General features: G+C 47.3%; 1 protein-coding gene across 2 annotated transcripts in view; it reads right to left on the bottom strand.

Annotated features, from left to right (window-relative positions):
* Positions 1–5810: 5810 nt before the first annotated feature.
* SNX1 (sorting nexin 1) overlaps positions 5811–23100 on the bottom strand; it is a 47955-nt gene continuing 30665 nt past the window's right edge. The window contains exons 7-15 of one of the 2 annotated variants that reach the window (XM_063652272.1): positions 22741–22819; positions 22191–22266; positions 19962–20075; positions 19672–19765; positions 18102–18307; positions 15205–15348; positions 13587–13667; positions 13066–13137; positions 5811–11956 (exon numbers count right to left, since the gene is read on the bottom strand). In XM_063652272.1, coding sequence (XP_063508342.1) covers positions 11801–11956; positions 13066–13137; positions 13587–13667; positions 15205–15348; positions 18102–18307; positions 19672–19765; positions 19962–20075; positions 22191–22266; positions 22741–22819 — 1022 coding nt within the window. In that variant the 3' untranslated portion in view covers positions 5811–11800. Of the gene's footprint in view, positions 11957–11993; positions 12431–13065; positions 13138–13586; positions 13668–15204; positions 15349–18101; positions 18308–19671; positions 19766–19961; positions 20076–22190; positions 22267–22740; positions 22820–23100 lie in introns of those variants that run through there. The other variant, XM_054450119.2, reaches the window with a different exon arrangement.

The raw sequence follows: 23100 nt of genomic DNA, 5'->3' as shown, positions 1-23100 counted from the left end.
CAGGAAGCTGAAAATTCCCAGATTCTAGTGGGGTCCCCTAGAAGAAAAGCAGCCCAGAGTGAGAAGTGCTGTGCTTTCATTTCCTCCCTACGGCCCCATCATTCAGGGACCCAGCTTTCCCTGGCCTACAGGGCCTCCCCAACTCCTACTGTCCAGGGAGGCCTCTCCTAGGATCCTCAGACTTCTTGGTCTTCATTCTAATGACTGTCTGCCCCTCTGTCAGTGAGTCTTCATTTTTTCCTGCCTTCATCCCCAATAGAACGTCCATTCTCTACCCTGCAGCACAAACTGTTATCAAGGCATGTGCTTAAAACCTTCCAATGTTTCCCACTGCACTTAGAATAAAACCCACTCTCCCTATGCAATCCACAAAGCTGTAAACAACCCAGCCCAACCTCCATCTTCCACCTCCTTTCCTCTCCTTTCCCCATCATGCACCAGGCTCTTCCAACCTGACAAGCTCTTTCCTGCCTCAGGGCCTTTGCATTAGGCTGTTTGCTCCACCTGGGGACACTCTTCCTTGACTCTTCAAGGATTGGGCTCATCCTCCAATTCTTAGCCTAAAACTCAACTCAAAAAGGTTTGTTTGTTTGTTTGTTTGTTTTTTTGAGACAGGGCCTCACTCCAGTCACCCAGGCTGGAGTGCAGTGACGCAACCACAGGGCTCACTGCAGATTAGGTGATTTTCCCACCTCAGCCTCCTGAGTAACTGGGACTACAGGTGCGCACCACCACACCCAGCTAATTTTTGTATTTTTTGTAGAGACGGAGTTTGGCAACATTGGCTAGGCTGGTCTCAAACTCCTGGGCTAAAGCTATGCACCCACCTTGACCTCACAAAGTGCTGGGATAACAGGCGTGAGCCACCTCAGCTGGCTGAGGCTTCCTGCTTGACCACTCTACCATATGACCCTTTCTATGCACATATTACAGTCTGCAATTATTGTTTGGTTACTGTGTGTCTCAAAAACATTTGGGTTGAAAGACTATATGAATAATATTTGTGATTGAAAGACCATATGAATGAATGGGCAGTGGGGGTATGTTGAGAAAAAACTAGGTTGGGGAAGGAGCAGCGGCTGCTGAAGGGTTAAAGGCCGCCTGCAACGTGGGACAACAAGAATCTTCTTCCTACCTCCAGAGTTAAACACACCTCTCCTCTCTTCTCTCTTGGCAGATCATTGTCTACTTTATCCATTTACTTAATTTTCAGGTGTTCCAGGAAGCCTCAGATCAGTGGATTTTCATCACCAGTTGTGGAAAGAGATTCCATGCAACTGACTTGTCAAACATGTGATAGTGAACCTGCAGCTCCTAATTGCACAGTGTTCCACCGCATAAGAGTGCAGGTACAAAAGAAGAAAAACAAGATCCTTCACACAGAGGCATTTAAGATGTCTTTGGGGAGATAAAACAAGGTATGGAGAATATTTTCTAATTTTTAAAAATCAATTATGTATTAATTTATTGAGACGGGTCTCACTCGTTTGCTGAGGCTGGAGTGCAGTGGCACAATCATGGCTCACTGCAGCCTTGACGTGCCAGGCTCAAGCGCTCAGCCTCCCAAGTAGCTGAGACTACAGGTATGCACTATTAAGCCTGGCTAATTTTTGTTTAGTTTTGTTTCATAGAGACAGGGTCTCACTATGCTGCCCAAGCTGGTCTCCAACTCCTGGGCTCAACTGATCCTCCTGCCTTGGCCTCCCAAAGTGCTGGGATAATAGGTGTGAGCCACAGTGCCCAGCCAAATATTTTCCTATAAAGAGGAAAGCATGACATGATGTAAATACCACAGCAGTTACTACAACGAAAGAAAAGTTTGCTTTCTGTACGCTTTCAGTGCTGGCCAGCTCAGCATATGAACACCACGTTCCAGACTCTATATGATGGGTGTGCAGACCTCAAAGTAACTTGTTTTTAGAATGAGCTGTTTTATGATACAAGCTTTTGTCTTTTCTCCACCACGATCTAGCACATGGATAGTATTTCCATATTAGATTATAGTAGTTCTCAGACTTTAGCAATCATCACCACCACTTGTAGGGCTGTGAAATCTCAGATTTGAGTGCCCTGGCCCTGGATTTTCTTTCTTTCTTTTTTTTTTTTTTTTGAGACGGAGTCTGGCTCTGTCGCCCAGGCTGGAGTGCAGTGGCGTGATCTCGGCTCACTGCAAGCTCTGCCTCCCGGTTTCACGCCATTCTCCCTCAGCCTCCTAGTAGCTGGGACTACAGGTGCCCGCCACCACGCCCGGCTAATTTTTTGTATTTTTAGTAGAGACGGGGTTTCACCGTGTTAGCCAGGATGGTCTCGATCTCCTGACCTCGTGATCCGCCCGCCTCGGCCTCCCAAAGTGCTGGGGTTACAGGCGTGAGCCACTGCGCCCGGCCGCCCTGGCCCTGGATTTTCTAATTGCTGGGCTGGGGTGGAGCCTGAAGCAGTCATCTTCAACAAGCTCCCTGGTGGTGCTGAAGCTCCTGGTTGGAGATCACACTAAGCAAGCACCGGTCTCCTGATTACCGCAGCAGCCCCGCCAGGGGCCGGGCTCCACTCGCTCCTCTATGCAGGCATAGAGTCGGCAGTTTGCCACTTGGAAATAGAACCAAGGAGCAGAGGGCAGGAAGGGCTGGGGAGTGAAGATGTACCCCGACTCGCCCCATTCCTGCGCACGGGTAGGCTGGCCCACAGCCCCTGCCTTAGCTCAGGCCCTGGCTTCCACTGCAGTCACACAAAGCCCCCTTTCACCGGCAAGGCTTCTGCTGCGCCACAAAGGCTGCTCAGGAGGTTTGGATAACCTCGTTAAGAAAACAAACAGCCCCTGGGCCACGAGCTTGTGGGCGCCACGGGGCACAGAGGCTGGATTCTTTTCTGGGCCCGGGCTGGGCGGGTGGCAGCGGAGGGGTGGACTGGCCAGGAGGGGCCCAGCCACTGGGGGCTGTCTGAGCCATTATGAACCTTGCCTGCTCCACCCCAGCCAGCTCTGGTCACCGGTATCACCTTGGACAACCCCCCTGAGGCTCAGGGTCCTTATCTGTCCTTATCTCAGGGTCCTCACACAACAGAGTGGTGTGTGGATTAAATGACAGCAGCTTCCACAGTGTTTGGCATGGGGCCCAGCACACAGCAGAGAGATGTTAGCTATTATTGACTGAATTATGTGAATTTGCCGTTTTTGTAGGCAAAAAACGGCAGGGTCTTACCAATGACATGGTTCATCCTGATGGATACTGACTCACTGACAACAAAAGCAGATTCTACTATTTCTTCTATACCCTGAGACTGCAAGGTTAGCTTAAAAAAAAAATTAACAATTTCAACTACTAACACTGCAATAAGGATTTTTCTGATTTCCTCCATATTGTGCAACCAAAAATAGTAAAGAAATTAGAAACAGAGGTTGATATAAATCACCAACTATGCTGTTCATCAAAACAGCCTCCTGCTGTTTACAGAATTCCTACTGATTACCTTGTTAATAAGTACATTTTATAAACTGAAATAATAAATATAACATTTAAAAACATCATTTTTATGTTTATTAGATTTTGGTGTAATGTGTCTTTTAAAAAGAGTGCCACTAAAAAGCGTTGTTACTGAGTTGGTCCAAACTCTTCACTTCTGCCAACGGGGGGAAGCGAGGCATGAGGGAGGGGTGGGTACTGGAAGCAGCTGTGTTAGAAGGCACCTCTGACAAGCATGTCCTGTCCAAGTCCTTAGAGCAAAAATTGGTCCAGGACAGGCAGGCCCCAGACCCGGGGCTCCAGCCAGCAATGTCACTTCTAGGAGTCTCCTGTCCCCTGCCCAGATAGGACAGCGGCAGCTCAGCTGCTTCAGACAACACGACTCAGGTCTTGGCACACGGAGAGCCGGCAAAGGCCACCCCAGTACTTTGACGGCACAGCTCTCCAGGCTGCGTGTGTGATACAGCAACTCCCAGCGCCTTTCAGAGCTGTGTCAGCCAATCAACCAAGGGGCCCCTCTGGTGTGCCAAGCACTGGGGTTCAAGAAACAAAGACACGCTTGGGTCCCTCAAGTAACGGGTTCATTGTGAAGAGAGCTGAGGGACCAAGAATTGGGGACAACAGGCAGAAGCCAGGATGGGCAGGAGCTCCAGACCTCGAGGTCTGGAAGGGAGGCAGCCCTGCCTCATATGCTAGCTGTCCCCAGGGTGCTGCCGGTGGCTTCTCAGCAAGTGGAGTTTTTCACGTCTGCCATTAAGGTCCCCAGCTACTCACCAAAGCTGCTTCTGTCTTCTAGCCTCTGCTACTACTCCACTGGGCAACCCCTGCCCGTCTGGGGAAAGAGTGTCTTGCAGGGGTCAGAGACGCTCCAGTGCTTACCAGGCCAGGTGGGTATCCAAATGGGACTTGTCCTTAACAGGCCTACTGTGTGGATGCCTTCAGGTCTTTAAGAAAACAACTTAGGGCCGGGTGTGGTGCCTGTAATCCCAGCACTTTGGGAGGCCGAGGTGGGCGGATCACGTGAGGTTGGGAGTTCGAGACCAGCCTGGCCAAAATAGAGAAACCCCGTCTCTACTAATAATACAAAATTTGCCAGGCATGGTGGCACGTGCTTGTAATCTCAGCTACTTGGGAGGCTGAGTCAGGAGAATTGCTTGAACCGGGAGGCGGAGGTTGCGGTAAGCTGAGATGGCACCATTGCACTCCAGCCTGGGCAACAAGAGCAAAACTCCACCTCAAAAAACAAAACAAAACAACAAAAAAAAACTTAGTGGGTTGATTTCCAGGTTCCTCTTGTCTGTCCCCGTCTAGATGTCTACAGTGTGTGGGATAGGGTGTGGCAGAGAGGCCATGCTAAGAGCTTGAGTTCATCTTAGCTCTGGGGTGCGACCTGGGCCAGCTGCTTCAGCTCCCCAAACCTGTCCTTAGTGTGGGTCATGAGTGCACCCTGCAGGGTGACAGTGCTGGATGTGAGCTATCTCAGGGCCCAGAGGCAGTTCTTACTATAGTTAATAATTAGACCCGAGAGTGGGAGGGGCGGTCATGGGCAGTCTGTCCCCTGCTGCGGAACATGCTCCTGGCCACAGGAGCCTCGTCTATTTTTCTTGAGAGGCTGCCAGTGAAACCTGCATGTTGGGCCCCTGTGGCTATCGCCACTGCAGCTCATAATGGAAGAGGAAGCAGCGAGCTCTGAAGCCCCGAGGGGGCAGTCATTTGGAAACAGTCACATCTCTTTATGGAAAGGTCCTGTCTCGGATTGGACAGGGTTTTTCTGTTTCTTTTCTGGACCCAGACAAAGAGCATCCTGTGGAGGGCAAGCAGCTGGCTTCCTCTGAGCAGCCTTGGGTGGGTGAAGTTTTCTGCCCCGAGGTCTGGTCATCAGAGCCAGAGGAGCATTTCCATAACAGACAAGGGCCAAAGGGGTAAAAGGCCTGTCTGGGGCAAGCCTTGTGGGGCCTGCAGACTTCCCCAGCACACTGAGCACCAGTCTTACCAACCACAGTGAGGCCTATTAAACCTCAAATTAGGCCAGATTTCCGGATCTCTTGAAAAATCCCCAGATCTGGCCTCAGTGACCCACAGGTTTGTACGGCAATGATCTTGAGCCGAGGAGCAGCCATTGCCCCGGAGGCTCCTCTGCAGGTGGTGGAGGACACCGGGATGAGCAGAGACAGTGCAGCCCAGGACCCCAGGGAGTCCAGGGCTCAGGAGGCTACAGAGACCGCCTCAGAGCTGACACCACACAGGAGAGGAAGACCAGAGGCTGAAGAGGACGACAGACGCAGGGCGGATTGGGGAAGCTGCCCGAAGAACAGATATGTGACGCGGGCCTCAAAGGATGCACTGGATTGCTTTCCCATAATGAAAATAGCTTTATTTGATTTTTCTTATTTTAACGATAATACATAGAAATTTTAAGCAATACAAAATGGTATTAAAAATTAAAGGTAATGCAAACTTCCATCTCTAGAGGTGACCATAGTTATTAACAATTCAATCAACATCCTTCCCATATATAAAGTTTTATATAAATGTGACTATCATGCAATTCTATAACCTGCTTTTTTCACTCAAAAATATGAGTTTTCCTTGTCAATGAATATAGCTATATATCATCTTCAATGGCTGTAAAATATTCAATGGTGTAACTGTACCATAATTCATTTAATCCCCTCCTGATGGACATTTCAATTGGCTTCAGTTTTTGCAACTGTAAACAGTGCTATGACGGGCATTTCTGGTTAGTCATCTTCAAGGACTTGGTTTCTAGAAGTGCCTGTGAGGATCCTCAGTGAATGTTCTGACACACAGGCAAATGCTCCACATCTCCTTACACTTATATTCCCATCTAGGGCATTGGAAAATGCCTGCTTCAGACAGGTGTAATTCTGAGACTGAAGACGGGGAAGGGAGAAAGGGTGCTTAAGGTACCAAGCCCAGCATTAACCCAGCCTCCTCGGGCCACAAAGAAGTGAGAATTAGCACATTTGCAGTTTCCATGAGGTGTCGGCACTGTTGGGAAGGACTGGGAGATAAAGAGGGAAAGGTGAGCTGGGTCCTTTCACAGACAGTATGAATGCCAGGTGGCAGGGCCTGCAACTGGGCAACAATCATTCAACAGTTAACTATTTGACACCTGTTTTGAGCCTGAACCTTTGCTGGGGCCCATGGAGTTATAAAGGCATAAGACCCCAGAGTTTACCATTTGGTAGAGACTGTAAATCACCCAACTTTATCACAAGATGCAGTATCAGCAGGTGACACATGCACCAGAAGACAGGCTTCAGTTGTTCTTGCCCATTTATCTCAGATCAGGCATGACCCTGTCCAAACATGGAGCAGAGACTCTTAGCCAGTGTCTCCAAAGACAGAGTGTACATCCAGGCATGTGCGCACTGTAGCACAGATGTGTCCTCCTATGTTTGAAGCCAGGGATCCCCATTATCTTCTCCCGCCCTCCCCTTCCCCCCAGGCTGCCAAGTACTGGTGGAGAAAATCCCACCACCTTGGGGCTTGATGTCCTTTAAGTCTATGGGCTTCCTGTGGGCCCTGAGTGTGCTCGGCAAAGGACACGCCCTCCATCACCACACACTCTCCAGCCACATCTTGGCCCCATCCTGAGATTTCCAGGAGTTCCTCTCCTTTTTTAAAACGTGAGTTGCTTCAAAAACTTTTTTTTTTTTTTTTTTTTTTTTTAGGGTTCCCAGCTACAGGAGCATTCAGAATGAAAATCTTCTGGGAAGAGTTAACAGTTGCTAGTATTTTTGTGTAAGCGACAATTCTTATTCCCGTTTCTCTCATTTATTTTGTCACTGAGTACTGACACTGAATACTGGGATCACACCAGCTCGAAGTCCAGTCCTCATCTTCAGCACTCCAGAGCCCAAACGCTGAACTAGCCAAGGGGAAAGCAGGTTCCATACCTTTTATCTAAAAAAACTTGGCTTAAATAGGGAAATATGACATTCCTATCTCAGAAAATTTTAATTATCAAGCATGAAACTTCCCCTCTTCGGCCTCCCCTCCACCTACAGATTCTTTCCTGTGGCCTCAGCAGTGAGGCACTCTCTGAACACAGGTCCCCTTCCTGAGCTCTGGACCCCATTTTCTTCCAAACATAGCTCTGATAGTCATTCTCTTTCTCTTCTCTGATTTTTATTAACATGCTTAAGTTTGTCCCACCTTTAAGTAAAACAAAGCCTCCTTTAACTCTGTCTCCCCTACTTAAAGCACCTGGCCTCCCTTCCCATCCAGAGCTGCTTTTTTTTTTTTGAGACAAGATCTTGCTCTGTCACCTAGGCTGGAGTGCAGTGGCGCAATTGGAGCTCACTGCAACCTCAACCTCCTGGGCTCAGGTGATGTTCCCGCGTAGCTGGGGCTACAGGCATGCACCACCACACACCCAGCTAGTTGTTTTTATTTTTGTAGGGACAGGGTCTCACTATATTCCCCAGGCTGGTCTCAAATTCTTGGGCTCAAGTGATCCTCCCACCTCGGCTTCCCAAAATGCTAGGAATACAGGTGTAAGCCACTGTGCCTGGCCCAGAGCCGCTTCTTAAAACACCTTCAGCACTCACTGCCCCCACCACTGCTTCCCCTCCCATCTGCCCCAAACCTATTGCCTCATGTGTTACAAAGGGCTTCACTGTCTGCCCAGTGTCTGGGCCAGAAGCCTGCGGGGCATGCTAGCTACCTCCCTCTCCCCTCAGGCCTCTCATCAAATCAAGGACCGATCTCAGTGGTTCCGAAACTCTCCTGAGATCTGGCCCCACCATACCTGCCCTTTTCAGCTCTCCTGAGGGTAAGGATGAGCCTGGCTGCTCTTCCTGCCTCCAGTCTCACGCCTTCTGGTGTGTCCAGATCACGAAGCGACAACAGAAATGTGGAAAGTGCCTCCCAGGTCCTATCAGGCACCCATGTGATGTGGCTCCTGCTCGTTTTTCTCCATGGGCCTCACTGACTTTACCCCACACCAAAGCCACTTGACATTCCCCTAGATGCGCCTACCTCACACTGCCAGACAGACAGGGAGGCAGAAGCAACAAACACTTTTACACCTTTTAGACTCAGTTCAAGCATCAGGTTCTCCACAAAGTTCTCCCTCCTGGGTCCCCAGCTGGAATACCACCTTCTTCCTTTGTGCTCCTGTTATTCCTTGTAGAGGCTTCTGGCTCAGTACCCCTAACCCACTACTGGCCTACTTGATTTCCACACGTGCAAGCTCTTTACAAAAATACACAAGCCCTAAAGACAACTGGCCCCGCCAGCCTCAGGATACAGGAAGCAGAGGAGGAAGTTCTGAAACCAGAGGAGATGTCATTCCAAGGAAATAAGAAAAACAGACTTATGTCAGAATGATCATTAGATGGAACTTAACAAAGCAACCTGAAATCTTTGTCTCTCTGGAGGAAAGAGTTAACAACATGGAAAAGGGGGCAGACTGGAATAAACCTACAGGGCTGGTCTCAAAGCATCAGTGTGAATTCATGATTTTTAGTATCTATTTATGTCAGGTATCTCTACCCTATCTTGTTTCTATAAATCTATCTATCTATATATCTTTGCACTGTATGGTGAGAGCCTAGAGGCAATGACATTCCAGTAACAAGAAGTACATTTGGCACCCAGATCTTGGTTTCTAAATAACATTCTCTGGCTGGGTACGGTGGCTCACACCTGTAATCCCAGCACTTTGGGAGGCTCAGGTGGGCAGATCACCTGAGGTCAGGAGTTCGAGACCAGCCTCGCCAACATGGTAAAACCTCCATTTCTACCAAAAATGCAAAAATTAGCCAGGTGTGGGGGCAGGCACCTGTAATCCCAGCTACTTGGCAGGCTGAGGCAGGAGAATTGCTTGAACCCGGTAGGTGGAGGTTGCAGTGAGCTGAGATTGTGCCATTGCAATCCAGCCTGGGCGACAAGAGCGAGACTCTGTCTCAAAAATAGTAATAATAATCAAATCAAATAAAAATAAATAAATACCATTCTCCATTATAAGGAACCAAGACTCCCTGGAGAAATGGCTGATTCCAGGGCTAGGGCAGGGAACATTCAAGACGAGCCTGGAACATCTTGTTATGCCAGAAGGTAAGAAAGTACTCAAAACCTGCTGGGGGCAAGCTACAAACACATGAGAGGCTGCTATAAATCTGGGACAATTTGAGAATCAAGATAAAATCAAAGCAATGGCTTGCAACTCTGAGTAAAATAGGAATCCCTGCATCCATATTGATAAACAAGTGAATAAATAAATGGTGAGAAAGGATGTTTTTCTTTCTATGTAGAATGTCAACCAATAAATGTAGAAGGCATTATGGAGTTAGGAAATCATGTTGGTCAATCATGACAGTAATAACTCAGACAAGACTAATCAACTGGTACTATATAACTAGTGAATGAGGAACAAAATACTTAGTCTCAAAGTATCTCCCCACAAATTACTTGTAAATTACAAAGGGGAAATCGTAAATTTAAAATGAAATCTGGCAGACACCAACCTAAGCGGTGAACAGAGTTAACAACATTAATGGGACCAACTGACATTATACGCTGATTACGATGCACTGACGACACACTGCTTCTGTGATATTCCCACCCAGAATGCAAAACCCTCACCTAGTCATGCGGAACCATCACACAAATCCAAACTGAGGAACATTCGACAAAATAGCCTGTATTCTTCAAAAATGTCATGGTAATGAAAGACAAAAGAAAGCTGAGGAATCTGCAGTATTGAGAGACACACATTTACAAATGTAACACACGATACTGCACAAGGAAAAAGAATGGCTTATAGGACATTATTGGGATAAATGGCAAAATTTAAATATGAATCATGGGTTAGATAACAGTATTAAATCACTGTTAAACTTCCTGATTTTGATAATAATACTTAAAAAAACCCTGAATAATGCTTAAAATAATTCTCTTCTTCTCTTAGAAGAGAATGTCCTGTTCTTAGGGAAATGCATACTGTTTTGGGCATAATGGGGTATCTGTGCAAATTACTCTCAAATGATTAAGAAAATACAACATGAAATATAAATAAGGCAAATGGGATAAAATGTAAACACTCAGTCAATCTGGATAAAAGATATATAGGAGTTCTTTGTGATAGTCCTGCAACTTTTCTGTAAATCTGAAATTGTATTCAAAATTTTAAAGTTACCAACAAAACAAAACAAACAACCCCTGACCAAGAATCCAACAAGGGATGAATCAAAATTATGGTACAGTCACCCTATGGAAGCCTTCAAATTACACAGCTTTACAAATCAACTTTGTGAAGATATATAACAATATAGGAAAATGTTTATAACATGTACAATGTTGAATGATAAAAGCAGGATACAAAATATTTTATGTGTATATTATTACAACTATGTAAAAGCAAGCATATAATAAAGACTGGAAGGATAAAACCAAAGTTGATGATAAGGATACTGAGGGGTAGGGAGAGTGACTTTTTCCAAAAACTTCACCTGTTAAAAAGAAATACTTGCACCACTGGCCCTTCCCTTGGTGCTGCGTCTGTGTACAGGGAATCAGAATATTTACTGCGTTCTCTTGCCTCAGGTTGCCTCGCCCCAAACCTTAGCCCCCCACCAAAGAGAACTGATACAGTAGGACCTGGGGCCCCAGTGGCGGGAGCGTCTTTGGGATGGAGGGGCTGGAGGTGGCAAGGCTCCCATAGTGGCAGTCAGCAGCTCGAGCTCACAAAGAAGCTTCAAAGCCCACTCCGACCAGTACAGCTTGAGCAGCTGTGGACACAGCTAAGGGGGAAGCCCAGCCTTGACCGACCTGAGACTCTGGCCTCCCCTGGCTAGACCGGCAGAGATCTATGTGAACACCCTTTGGCTGTGTGTGCAACTCCTGGGGGCTCTTGCTGGCAGGCTGCCTCCTGGGCACAGACAGTAGAGCTTCTTTGAACCTCCTAAGGTTCAGGAGCTCTTGGATCACCCTATCTAGAGGCAGAGGGCATGGCTTTCATGTCTATGGAGATAAAGCATCAAGTCCTTATCAGACCTTCACACCTTCACACAGTCTACTGAGGATGTGTTTTGATGGGTGACAAAAATAGGTTTAGTTATATATAAGACTTGCCATCAGAAGGCAAGACTCAGAGAACCCTGAGCAGCTTAGGGAAGCAGGAAGAATAAAAGAGAAAGGCTCTTGCTTAATGATAGGGATACCAAAAAAAAAAAAAAAAAAAGAGAGAGAGAGAAAGTCTCCGCCTCCATTGCAGGAGAATAGGTTTTGATAGATATTGCTCCTCTTATTTTAAGAGATGTTTTTAAAACTCCTTCCCTAAAGAAGTGGGAATACGAAACAGATTGAGACCCTCAGAACAGGTAGCTGAGGTAGGCAGAGAGAAAGAAACGCCATTTCCAGAGGGAAGCAGCAGCAAAAAACTTGTGAACGGTAGAGAAAAACTTACTATACCTGGGCAACTTCTTGGTTAGGAGTATTCCAGACCTGATTCCCAACTGCTCCCCAGCCTAAGCAAAAACCACCAACATTCTGAGTCATGTGACCTGATTTTAAAATATTTTATTACATAACCTTTTCATGGCACCATCAGGAGTAACAGAAAACGTTATTCCCAGTTCCTAAACCACATCCTGAAAAATATACATTTGTATTTATATATTTATATCAATACTCCACCCCATCCCATAATTCCACCACCTATTGTAGGTCTTTTGCTTAAAGCAGGAAACTATTCTCTTAGGTAAGAAAATATATATGGAAGCTAAATGAAATAACGGTTAGAGTAACTGGGGACAGTTGGTCGTGGGGACAGGGAGGAAGGGGTTAAGTCCAGCCTAGGCAGGATGCATCACTGGGGGTCCAGCAAGGTGGAGGAGGACAGTGTATAAAAAGGCAGCGTCACACAGGTGGGCTCTGGGGTCCTTGGTCCATTAGGAGATGGCCTTTGCCTCAGGAAGGAAGGCTTCCCAGTACTTTGCCAGCTGCAAAGAAGTGGGGACATTAAGCAAGTGCCCCCACCTAGTGGCAGAGCCTAAGCCAGCCTGGGAGGAATCAAGCACAGTACCCTGGCGCTCCCCAACCGCCTGCCACACAAAGCCAGGCTCCGAGCAGCTGCACAGGCCACATGACCTTCACACCTCCCTCTCGACAGGGAAGGCAGCAGTTCCTGAGCCCCAAGTGCAAGGACAGTCTCTGAAGACAGTCTTGGCTCCACCCCAGAGGGAGCACCCCTGTGGTGGCCACAGCTTTGCCTGGCTCAGTTAGTTCCTCACAGTGGGGCCACTGTTTCACATACTGACGAGGCCTCAGCCTCAGGAGGGCCAGGTGGTACCATGGGGTGGCTCCTCGAAGGGTAAGCAGTTACAGGGAGATGGGGTTTGTCCTCAAAAACTAACTCACCTCAGAATGAGGGCAGCAGACCTGGGCCCTCCTGCTTGGTAAAAGACCCTGTTGGATGCTCCATGTCAGAGCAGCAGGGCCTATTTTCAATGATGGACTATAGGAGGGCCCAGCCCCTCAGAAGCAGGGCCTGCACATCTCGTCGCAGAAGCCCCAAGGAGGCAGCTGGCCTTTGGAGCGGGCAGTAGAGGATGAAGGTCACGCACAACTTACATACCTGCTGCTGTGAGTAAAGGAGTGTCTCAAGGTACTTGATCACGTGGTTCTTGAAGTCCTTGGATTTCTCTTTCTAGGAGACAAGATTCTACACTGACCATCCAGTTTTTGCTTTCCCTTTCGATGGGATGGTGGTGTTTATTGCTGACCAAGGCCAAACACAGTCTCAGAAAGTAGAGGCAGCAGGTGGAACAGCTGTAATTTCCAGCCAAAGAGGGTCTGCCAAGGCCTTGAAAGGCTTTTTTGGAGGGCAGGAGATGGGAAGTGGAGGAGAAACGACAGGGGACCGAGGGTATGTGGCAGCTGCAAGATTTGTGTTTAACTGCTGTGGTCCCGCCACAAGTGTAAGATTTCCACTGTGCCTAGGATCAAGCATACACCCCGCAAAGAAGGCCACGCCTGCTCACGAGAACTGCCAAGTCACTGGCACCTCTCTCTTTACCCAATAGAGTTGGACAACACCAAGAGTATTCCTAAAACAAGCACTGCATGCTAAGTGAGAAGCAGGATCTTCTACCTCACCTCAAACCGTATCACTTCTTTTCGGACCACTGTTGAAATCCTCTCGAAGTCCCTTTCATATTGAGTCACCCGAGACTCCCACTGGGAAGAAAGAGGAAAGAAAGGATCACCTCATATTATAGCATCATTATTAAGCCTTCACATTTGGACAGCAATTTTACATATGAGGCCTCAATTGATCATTATGTCTGTCTGTCCCTGTGGGTAAGATGAGGTGTCACAGAGGATTTCACATGTAAGTCAGAGTCCAGCAGAAGGCTACTTTAGGGGCTGACTGGAAAAAGAGATGCCTGTGTTTCAGGCATCTGGGACCAACTGTGGTCCTTCAAGAAGGCTCTGATATGCCAGCAGCCTCCAGTTTAGGTACTCACCAGCAGGGCTGAAAGGCCTGGAAAACTTAATTTAGTTCTCACGAGAAGGCATATCTGAATCAGCTAGGTAGCTTTTCAAACACCCAGCCAGGACCCCTCCTGCCGAGATTCTTTTTTTTTTTTTTGAGATGGAGTCTCGCTCTGTCATCCAGGCTGGAGTGCAGTGGTGCGATCTTGGCTCACTGCAACCTCTGCCTCTCAGGTTCAAGCAGTTCTCGTGCCACAGCCTCCTGAGTAGCTAGGACTACAGGCGTGTGCCATCACGCCTAATTTTTTTTTTTTTGAGACAGAGTCTTGCTCTGTTGCCAGGCTGGAGTGCAGTGGCTTGATCTCGGCTCACTGCAACCTTCGCCTCCTAGGTTCAAGCGATTCTCCTGCCTCAGCCTCCTGAGTATCTGAGACTACAGGTGGGTGCTACCACGCCCAGCTAATTTTTGTATTTTTTTTAGTAGAGATGGGGTTTCACCATGTTGGCCAAGATGGTCTCAATCTCTTGACCTCGTGATCGGCTCACCTTGGCCTCCCAAAGTGCTGGGATTACAGGGGTGAGCCACCGTGCCCAGCCCCGGCTAATTTTTTGTATTTTTAGTAGAGATGGGGTTTTACCATGTTGGCCAGGCTGGTCTAGAACTCCTGACCTCGGCCGGGCGCGGTGGCTCACACCTGTAATCCCAGCACTTTGGGAGGCCGAGGCAGGTGTATCACAAGGTCAGGAGATCGAGACCATCTTGGCTGCTAACACGGTGAAACCCCGTCTCTACTAAAAGTACAAAAAATTAGCCAGGTGTGGTGGCAGGAGCCTGTAGTCCCAGCTACTTGGGAAGCTGAGGCAGGAGAATGGCGTGAACCCAGGAGGCAGAGCTTGCAGTGAGCCGAGATCGCGCCACTGCACTCCAGCCTGGTGACAGAGCGAGACTCCATCTAAAACAACAACAACAACAAAAAAACTCTGACCTCAAGTGATACGCCCACCTTGGCCTCCCAAAGTGCTAGGATTACAGGCGTGAGCCACCATGCCGGCCCAGAGATTCTGATTTGACAAGTCTGGGTAGAGTAGAAAAAGAACAGGGGGACTAGGCCTCAGGAAGGCCTGGAGTCATTCTCAGAGGCTTCCTCAGCAGCCACGGCCCTTTAGACTCAATCAGCGCTCTTCCCCCTGGGGGGTTCCAAACCTCTGGGTGGGATGGGCCCTGGGTTCATTTGGAACCAGCAGAACACCCCTGGCTGGGCTGCCTCAGGGGACTCACCTCGAGGATCTCGTCCTTGGCCTGCTGCAGCTTATCAGGCTTGTTGGCCCACAGCAGCCGAGCCTCGGCCTCCCGCTTCTTCTGCAGTGTGGCTTGGGCATCCTGCCAGCGCTGCCATGTCTTCATGCGCTGGTCAAAGGCAGCCTGTGGGGGTGGGGTTGAGGAGGAGCACAACCAGCTCTTCAACAGCTCTGCTGGCTCTGCCTCGAGGCAGGCTCTCCCAGCAGCTGCACCAGGGACGGACTGAGCAAGGGCAGGTTCTGCAGCCACGTTAGTGCCCAGCTGGGAAGTTTAATGTCTAGGAGCAAAGCTTGGGTAAGACTCCTCTCCAAGCTTCCAGGAGGCCAGTGCCATGCTGCTTCATGCTACTCCCAGGGCTGGATGGCAGGGAGCCAGTAGGTGGCCTCATGCCAGTGACCAATACTATGGCTTACAAAAGTACCTCCCTCAGATCAGTCAGTTCATAAGGCTACATACTTTCCCTGAGTGCCTGCCATGTGCCAGGAGCTAAGAATACAGTGGATGAAACTCATGGTCCCATTTTCATGGAACTTCCATCTAATGGAAAAGGCCAACATTACATTCACAATTACAAATAGATACAAGTATGCAGACTACTGGGAAAGCAGCAGGGTACTATAACATGAAACCAGGGGCCTAGCTTAGCCTGGGAAATATGTCAGGGAAGTCCACCCTAAGGACCCAGCCTTTAAACTGACACCCAAAAAATGCACAAGGTTAGCTTAACAAATCTTTAAATCAACACCTAAAACCACCATAGGGCCACACTGCTTTTTCCCAACCACACACTCACCTGCTCTAGGCTACCAAGGCCTCCAAGAAGCTCCCCAAAATCTATTTGCTAGTTTTCCTTGTTTCCAGTTCCTTGACCACAATCAACATTTCCAGGAAAGGAAGCTGCTGGCCTGACTAACCACGCCCACCCGGACTTGCTTAATAGGCTCCAAGCAGCAGCCTGGATCAAGGATCTGTGCCTGGGGCCAGCCGCCCAGCCAGGTTCCAGCGGCTCCCTCACTGCCCTGCAAAAGTTCCCCGAATATTTTCTTTTTAGACGGAGTTTCACTCTTGTCACCCAGGCTGGAGTGCAATGGCGTGATCTTGGCTCACTGCAACCTCCACCTCCTGGTTTCAAGTGATTCTCCTGCCTCAGCCTCCTGAGTAGCTGGGATTACAGGCGCCCACCACCACGCACGGATAATTTTTGTATTTTTAGTAGAGATGGGGTTTCGCCACACTGGCCAGGCTGGTCTTGAACTCCTGACCTCAGGTGATCCACCTGCCTCAGCCTCCCAAAGTGCTGGGATTACAGGCATAAGCCACCACGCCCCACCTTCCCTGAATATTGTCTATGCCTCCTTAGCGCAGGCTTTTGCCAAAACTTGAACCTTAGGGAATGCAACTGCCCCAGCATTGTCACTGCTGCTCCCCTGCAGCATCTTAACACCTCAATGTCAAAAGATTAGGTAAAGGGCAACCTCATATCTGAGTTAGACTCAAGCCCAACCCACTGGCCTAACAGCGGTCCGGCTCCACGCTCAGGGAAGAGCAGAAAAGAAACCTTTGCTCTTCTCTCCAATCCCACCACCAGGCTCATAAGCATGAGGTAGGCAGATGGAGGGTCTCTGAGAAAAGACCATTCGCAATTCTGTACCATGAGGCACACTTCCCCAGCCCCAGCCCATGTAGCTCTAAGCAAGGCCCTCACCCCTGTGGTACAAGCTCACTCTGCCTGGGGGCCATATCCAAGAACTGTGCTCTCCAGAGACCCCAAACAATGCTCCTCATAGAAAGCTTCCCCCAGAGGGTGCCCTTCCTGCAGCTGGCTCTCCAGTCTAAGTAGCCTGCCCAGTTCTAAGAATTACATAGCAGGTTATTTTTCAAGCCTCTTATCACTCTGGAGTTAGCAGCAAACCAAACAGCAATGGGAGAGGACAATGAGCAACCTCCCAGGCTCTATGAGGCATCTCTACCATGGGGGAAGCGACAGCCTGGGAGCAGCTCAGCTCCTGACACAATGCACAAGCTCCCTAATGGGAGATATGCTGGGGATGGGGAACGAGCGGTGGGCACTGTTCTAACTCTGAGGCTCACACATCCTGATCCCAAGCCAAATCAGGGACAGACTTAGGCCCTTAGAGTGTAGGCTTCCGAATCTTGGTTCTTTCCTCTGTCTTAGGGAGGCCATGTGACAGCTAATACCACTGTCAAAATTCCTTAACCTTAATCACTAGGAGTGCTCACGGGGAAACCACACTGCTTGATCACCAGGAGAAAGAGTGAGGTGCTCGACGAGGGGCAGGCTGGAATGTTACCAGTGTGGGGTGGCACAGCACAAGAAGGCTCTGGTGACAAGCTCTCTCAGTCCCCTGGCCGCACTCCTCCATGCAATGCCAAGCCAGTTCCATGTAGTTACCTGACTGCCCATACTGGAAGGACAAGTGGAAGTCAGCAAGAGCTCTTAACCAGGGCAAAGCCACCAGTTACTGTTAAGGAGGCAAAGACCAAAGGACTGAGGAAGTCACTGTTCCAGGGGACCAAGAGAGCAGGTCTGTAAGCAACCTTGCTTCAAGAAAAGACCACAGAAGACACTGTCTGGCCTCAACAATAAAGGGCAAGCTATTTGGAAATTCAAGAGTGGTCTTTTCTCCAAATGCCATCTAGGAATCTTGGCTGTGGGGCTCAAAATGATTCAGTGATAACTGGCTAAAAGGTGAATAGATTGCTTGGTTTATAGTAAACCTTTCCTCTTAAAAGTAGAAAAAGTGACACCTATTTACAAGCTATAATGGGATGGGGAAGCTATCTTGGGAAGGGGACCAGCAAAGGAAAAACAAATCAAATCAAGGGAAGGAGGAGAAAAGGAAACAGAAGCTTACTCGGACTATGGCCAGGAGGCGAATGTAGTCACTCAGAAGCTCAGCAAGAAGGAAGAAGTCATTGTTGGCCTGTTCCTGGTGGAGCTGCTCAATTTTTTCTTCCACCTCAGCCAGCTGGGAGAGTGCCCGTGACAATGCCGTGTTGTCCTCAGAGCTCCCAAGCATGGCTAGACTCTTTGCAAACTGGGCTGTGTTCAGCGCTAGCTCTGGAAGGAGGAAAAGACAGCAGAGGCCTCTCTGATCTCACAAGGAAAAGGGACAAATCAGCTGACACTGCATGGCATGTCTTAGCAATGCCGCCCACTGCATATCTGGGAATTGAGGGCTCTGCAACCCAGTCACTGACACCACAGTTAACTGTATTCAGAGAGTAAAGAGAATGTGGCCTGGTCACAGGAGCAGGAGGGAGAGGCACCAGCTGTCCTGAGTTTCACTGGGTTAGGCCTACCTGAAGCAAGCAGCTCCAATATCCCTGGAGAACCAAAGCCCAGTTGTTAAATAACAAACAGGCCAAAGAAACTATTCTTATATTTATGTTAAAGCTCATAAGTGGTAGCCTCTCTGTACAAGAGAGAAGAGTGAATATATGTGCATACCGTACAGTCTTGCACGTTCTAGAGTAGGGCAAACTTTGTGCAAAGGAGTGCAGTGGCGCCATCTCAGCTCACTGTAACCTCCACCTCCCGGGTTCAAGCAATTCTCTGCCTCAGCCTCCCAAGTAGATGAGATTACAGATGCCCACCACCACACCTGGCTAATTTTTTGTATTTTTAGTAGAGACAGGGGTTCACCATCTTGGCCAGGCTGGCCTTGAACTCCTGACCTCGTGACCCACCTGCCTCGGCCTCCCAAAGTGCTGGGATTACGGGCGTGAGCCACCGTGACTGGCTGATAATAAATTTTTTAGACTTTGGAGGCTACACATAGTCTGCTCCAGATTCTTTTCTCCCCTCATTCATTCCTTTAAAAATGTAAAAACCTAAATTTGTAGCTCATGGCAATAGGAACCAGGGTCAGATTTGGCCCATGGGCCAGATTATACTTTGCCAACCCTTACTTACCCTGGCCTCATGCTATGGGTCTTCTCTCTGTTTTGATTTCTAATTATCAGCATGTTTAAGGCAGAGAGGGAAAAGATTCAAACTGGGAAAATTTCACAAGCTCTTAAGCAAATTTCACTAAAGAAAGATGCAGAAGGATTAGGAGACAGGTGGTTTCCTTGCATTTATGCATCGCTGGTTTGACCATGTAGCTCAAGCATGTATTACATCATTTTGGATGTAAGCCATCAACTCAAAACCAACAGAAGCCCACATCCCAGGTCATGCTATATCTGGGATGGCTTCCCTGCACCCCTCCCAGGTAGAAAGTACAATGCCCACAGTGGTTGAATCATGTTTTCTGCCAGGAGACGCAGGGCATACCTTTTTTTATCAGAACATCAAGGACCAGGTGGGCTGAGAATTTCAACTTGGATGGCTGAGAGGATTGGAACAGCATGCCCTCCCATCTCCAGTTCACTAGAGACAACAATTTCCCCTAGCTCCAAGTGCATTTCAGAGCTTGTTACCTTTCCTATGGTTGACTAGAGTTTCTACAACAGCATGCAGTTTCCGTAAGCGCTGCTCCTCACACTCTACCTCCTGGAGCTTCTCCTCAAACCACTGAAACACAAAAGCCCAGAACTTTAATGAGATTACTTTTATAGGTGCAGTACAGTCTTTTTTAGCAGTTGTTTTTCAAAAAGGGACTGAAAAATCTTATAAAAAATTTCTTATCTCAGAAATTTCAGGACTCCTTAGGGGTTCTGACCCATAAGCCTGAGGTGTAGGTGGAGGTAAGAGGCACAGGGCTACTCACAATGTCTGATTCATTCATCTTGATGGTCATTTTGCTGACGGCATCTGTGGCTTTGTTGAACATCTTGAGGAGACCAGCACCACTCAATGTCTGGGTACCCACGGCACGTGGCAGCTACAAGACCAAGAAGGCAGGGATGGCAAGTTATCTGCTGCCCCTATGTTAGGTTCAGAAGAATTAGTATCCATCAGATGGCATGCCAAAACTTGCCAGACAAATTATTTGAACTGTAAATTGTTTCCAAAGGCAGTCTGAGGAATCCACAACTAACATGTCCATACAAAAAAATCAAAGAACCATGTTAAAAAGAATCAGCAACATTTTCAGCTTTTGATATTTTATAAAGAAAAAAAGTAGACTGGGGTGTTATGTGGCCAGGTGACCTCAAATTGAGATTGTCTGCCTACCCAGGCATGAACTGCTTAAGTACCAAGCATACTCTTGTTAAAAGTCAAAAGTTCCTTTGGATTAGCATACTTTGTACAAAACCGGACTTAAAAGTCTTAAGACACTGAAATCGTGCTGTGTTCGAATTTTCTTCAGTGAGCAAATATCCAAGGACAAGAAAATTATTGATGCAGATCAAGGCTACTTTCAGGGATAACCTAGTAGTCAAGCAGGCCAAATATTTAGAAACAATCTGATTGCTGTTCAGTCTCCCCAGTACTCTCCTAGGGCATGGAAAGGACGCTGAAAAATCTATAGCATATACAGCATACTATGCTAAAAAGTCAGATTTTAGTGTTCAGGACTCTATGGCAGTAGTTCTTTTTTTTTTTTTTTTTTTTTGAGACGGAGTCTTGCTCTTGTCGCCCAGGCTGGCGTGCAGTGGCACGATCTCAGCTCACTGCAACCTCTGCCTCCAGGGTTCAAGTGATTATCCTGCCTCAGCCTCCCAAGTAGCTGGGATTATAGGTGCCTGCCACCACGACCAGCTAATTTTTGTATTTTTAGTAGAGACAGGATTTTGCCATGTTGGCCAGGCTGGTCTCGAACTCCTGACCTCAGGTGATCCTCCTGCCTCAGCCTCCCAAAGTGCTGGGATTACAGGCATGAGCCACCGTGCCTGGCCTGGCAGTAGTTCTAAACTTGGGGCCACTTTGCTTCCTAGGGGACATTTGGCAATGTCTGGAGATGATTGTGGTTGTTATAACTGGGGAGGGGGTGCTACCTGGATCTAGTGGGTGGGTACCAGGAATGCTGCTAAAACCCCCTATAACGCATACGACAACCCCTACGACAAAGAACTATCTGACCCGAAGTGTCCACAGTGCTGCTACAGACATACCCTGCTTAGAGGTATGGAGTAAAGACGAGAGGGTGAAAAGGAAGAAGGGATTTAAGAATATCCACAAGAAAAGAATAAAAGATTTGAAGCATTTGACAGGGAATTTTTAATGAAAACATTTCATTTTAGAGGAAAAAACCCCCTCATTTATTTAGTATCATTTTCTTCACTGGAGTAACACATACTATATACAAATGAAAGAAAAATTTAAAAATAAAAATTAAAGCAAAATGATAGCACTACCCAGTCAATTACTTCCTTCTAGTTTGCTTTCCTGTGAGATAAAACATTTCACTCCAGTGTTTCTTTTGATCTTAATGACTTACATGTTTCTACAGCTGTATTTATATGCTATTTCATGTTTCACATTTTGTAATTCTTTTAACGTACATGTCCATGTACTAACATTTCTGTATACTTTGTTTATGATGAGAATCAAATATTTGGTTATACTGATATATTTTACTTAACTCTTCCACTGTTAGCAATTGGGCTGTTTTCAATTTTTGACAATCATGACTAGCCTACGCATAGCCTGTGAAAGAGACTGTCTACTTCAATCAACACTTTTCCTACATGGCAGTTCTGTGGTTTGCGGTAACTGTTAACCAGTGACCCGCCTGGCATAAAATATGCATTCAATCTGAGCCAAGAAGTAACCTACAACATGCCAAGGACCTGCCAAATAGATCACTGTGTTGATCCAGTAAGACAATACTAGGCTGCTATTTGACCCTTACAACCAACTGCTTTTGACTTCGGGCAGAGCTTCTTTTATTTCAAAGGCTGAAAAATACTTGTCACTCTCAGGGGTTCACACAAAACTAGGATACAGTCTAGTACTAGGCATGTTAAGTGCTCACATATTTTTGGAATGAACTAGTTTCATTTCACTAGGGGCAGATATAAATTATGAAATTCAGTTTGCACTGAATACTAACCTCTTCTTTTTCCAAGAACTCTCTGACATCAGGGTCCTGTAACATGGTAGGATGATTTACAATCCTCTGAAGGTACCTAAAAGGTAAGCAGTTATCATCTGGTTAGTTGAGCCGGCCTCAGAAGGTTCTGGGCGTCACACAGTGCTGGCAGTGATACCATGTCTTTTGTACTTTTTGTACTTAAAGTACCCTGAGATAAGGTACTTAAGTAGGACTCTCCTCGTAAGCATATTCAAGTTCACATTCCTGACATTTCCAAAAAGGGAGAGAAAAATAACTGGTCAGAAAGAAACCTCAGAGCCATTCATATTTGATTGTCTAAGAATATGACTGCCTGCTCACTCAGGATGGGGAAAAAACAGAAGATGGTCTATTCCTAAGGTGGGAAAATAAGCGACTCAGGAAAAGTTAAGAGATAATAAGGAGGTGTGCAACTTCAATTCATTCATGTTTCATCTCTAACTCAATGGACTGTCTCATCATTTAGACTCACTTTTCAGCTTTTCATTTGTCCTCACATTATTCAGGAAAATGGCTGTATGGTACTTACCTTTCTAAAGCAGCTCTCCGTTTTTCAAGAAATTCTGCAGAAGAAGAATCTTCCTTCCCAACTTTCACTTTTGTCATCCCTAGAATGGAATTTAAAAAGCAAAATAACCATAAATCATCATGAAGAGGATAAATCTTTTTTTTTTTTTTAAGTGTCAACAGAAGGAAAGGCAGTGAGGCTAGCACACAGCCTAAGGCCACTTCTATGTTATGTGCAGGGATGAACAAAAGGTTCTTTACATGACAGCCACTTTTGAAAACTAGTCTCTAAGTGCTGAAGGTTCTAAACTCTAGGACTTGCAGAGTAAACATTTTCTTAAAAAGGCGGCCATGGAACCCTGAGTACAAACATCAACTGATG

The sequence above is a fragment of the Pongo pygmaeus genome, chromosome 16, assembly GCF_028885625.2.
Source record: "Pongo pygmaeus isolate AG05252 chromosome 16, NHGRI_mPonPyg2-v2.0_pri, whole genome shotgun sequence".
Taxonomy (NCBI): domain Eukaryota; kingdom Metazoa; phylum Chordata; class Mammalia; order Primates; family Hominidae; genus Pongo; species Pongo pygmaeus.
Note: the sequence above shows the minus strand (reverse complement) of the source record. Positions and strands in the feature narration are given on the sequence as shown.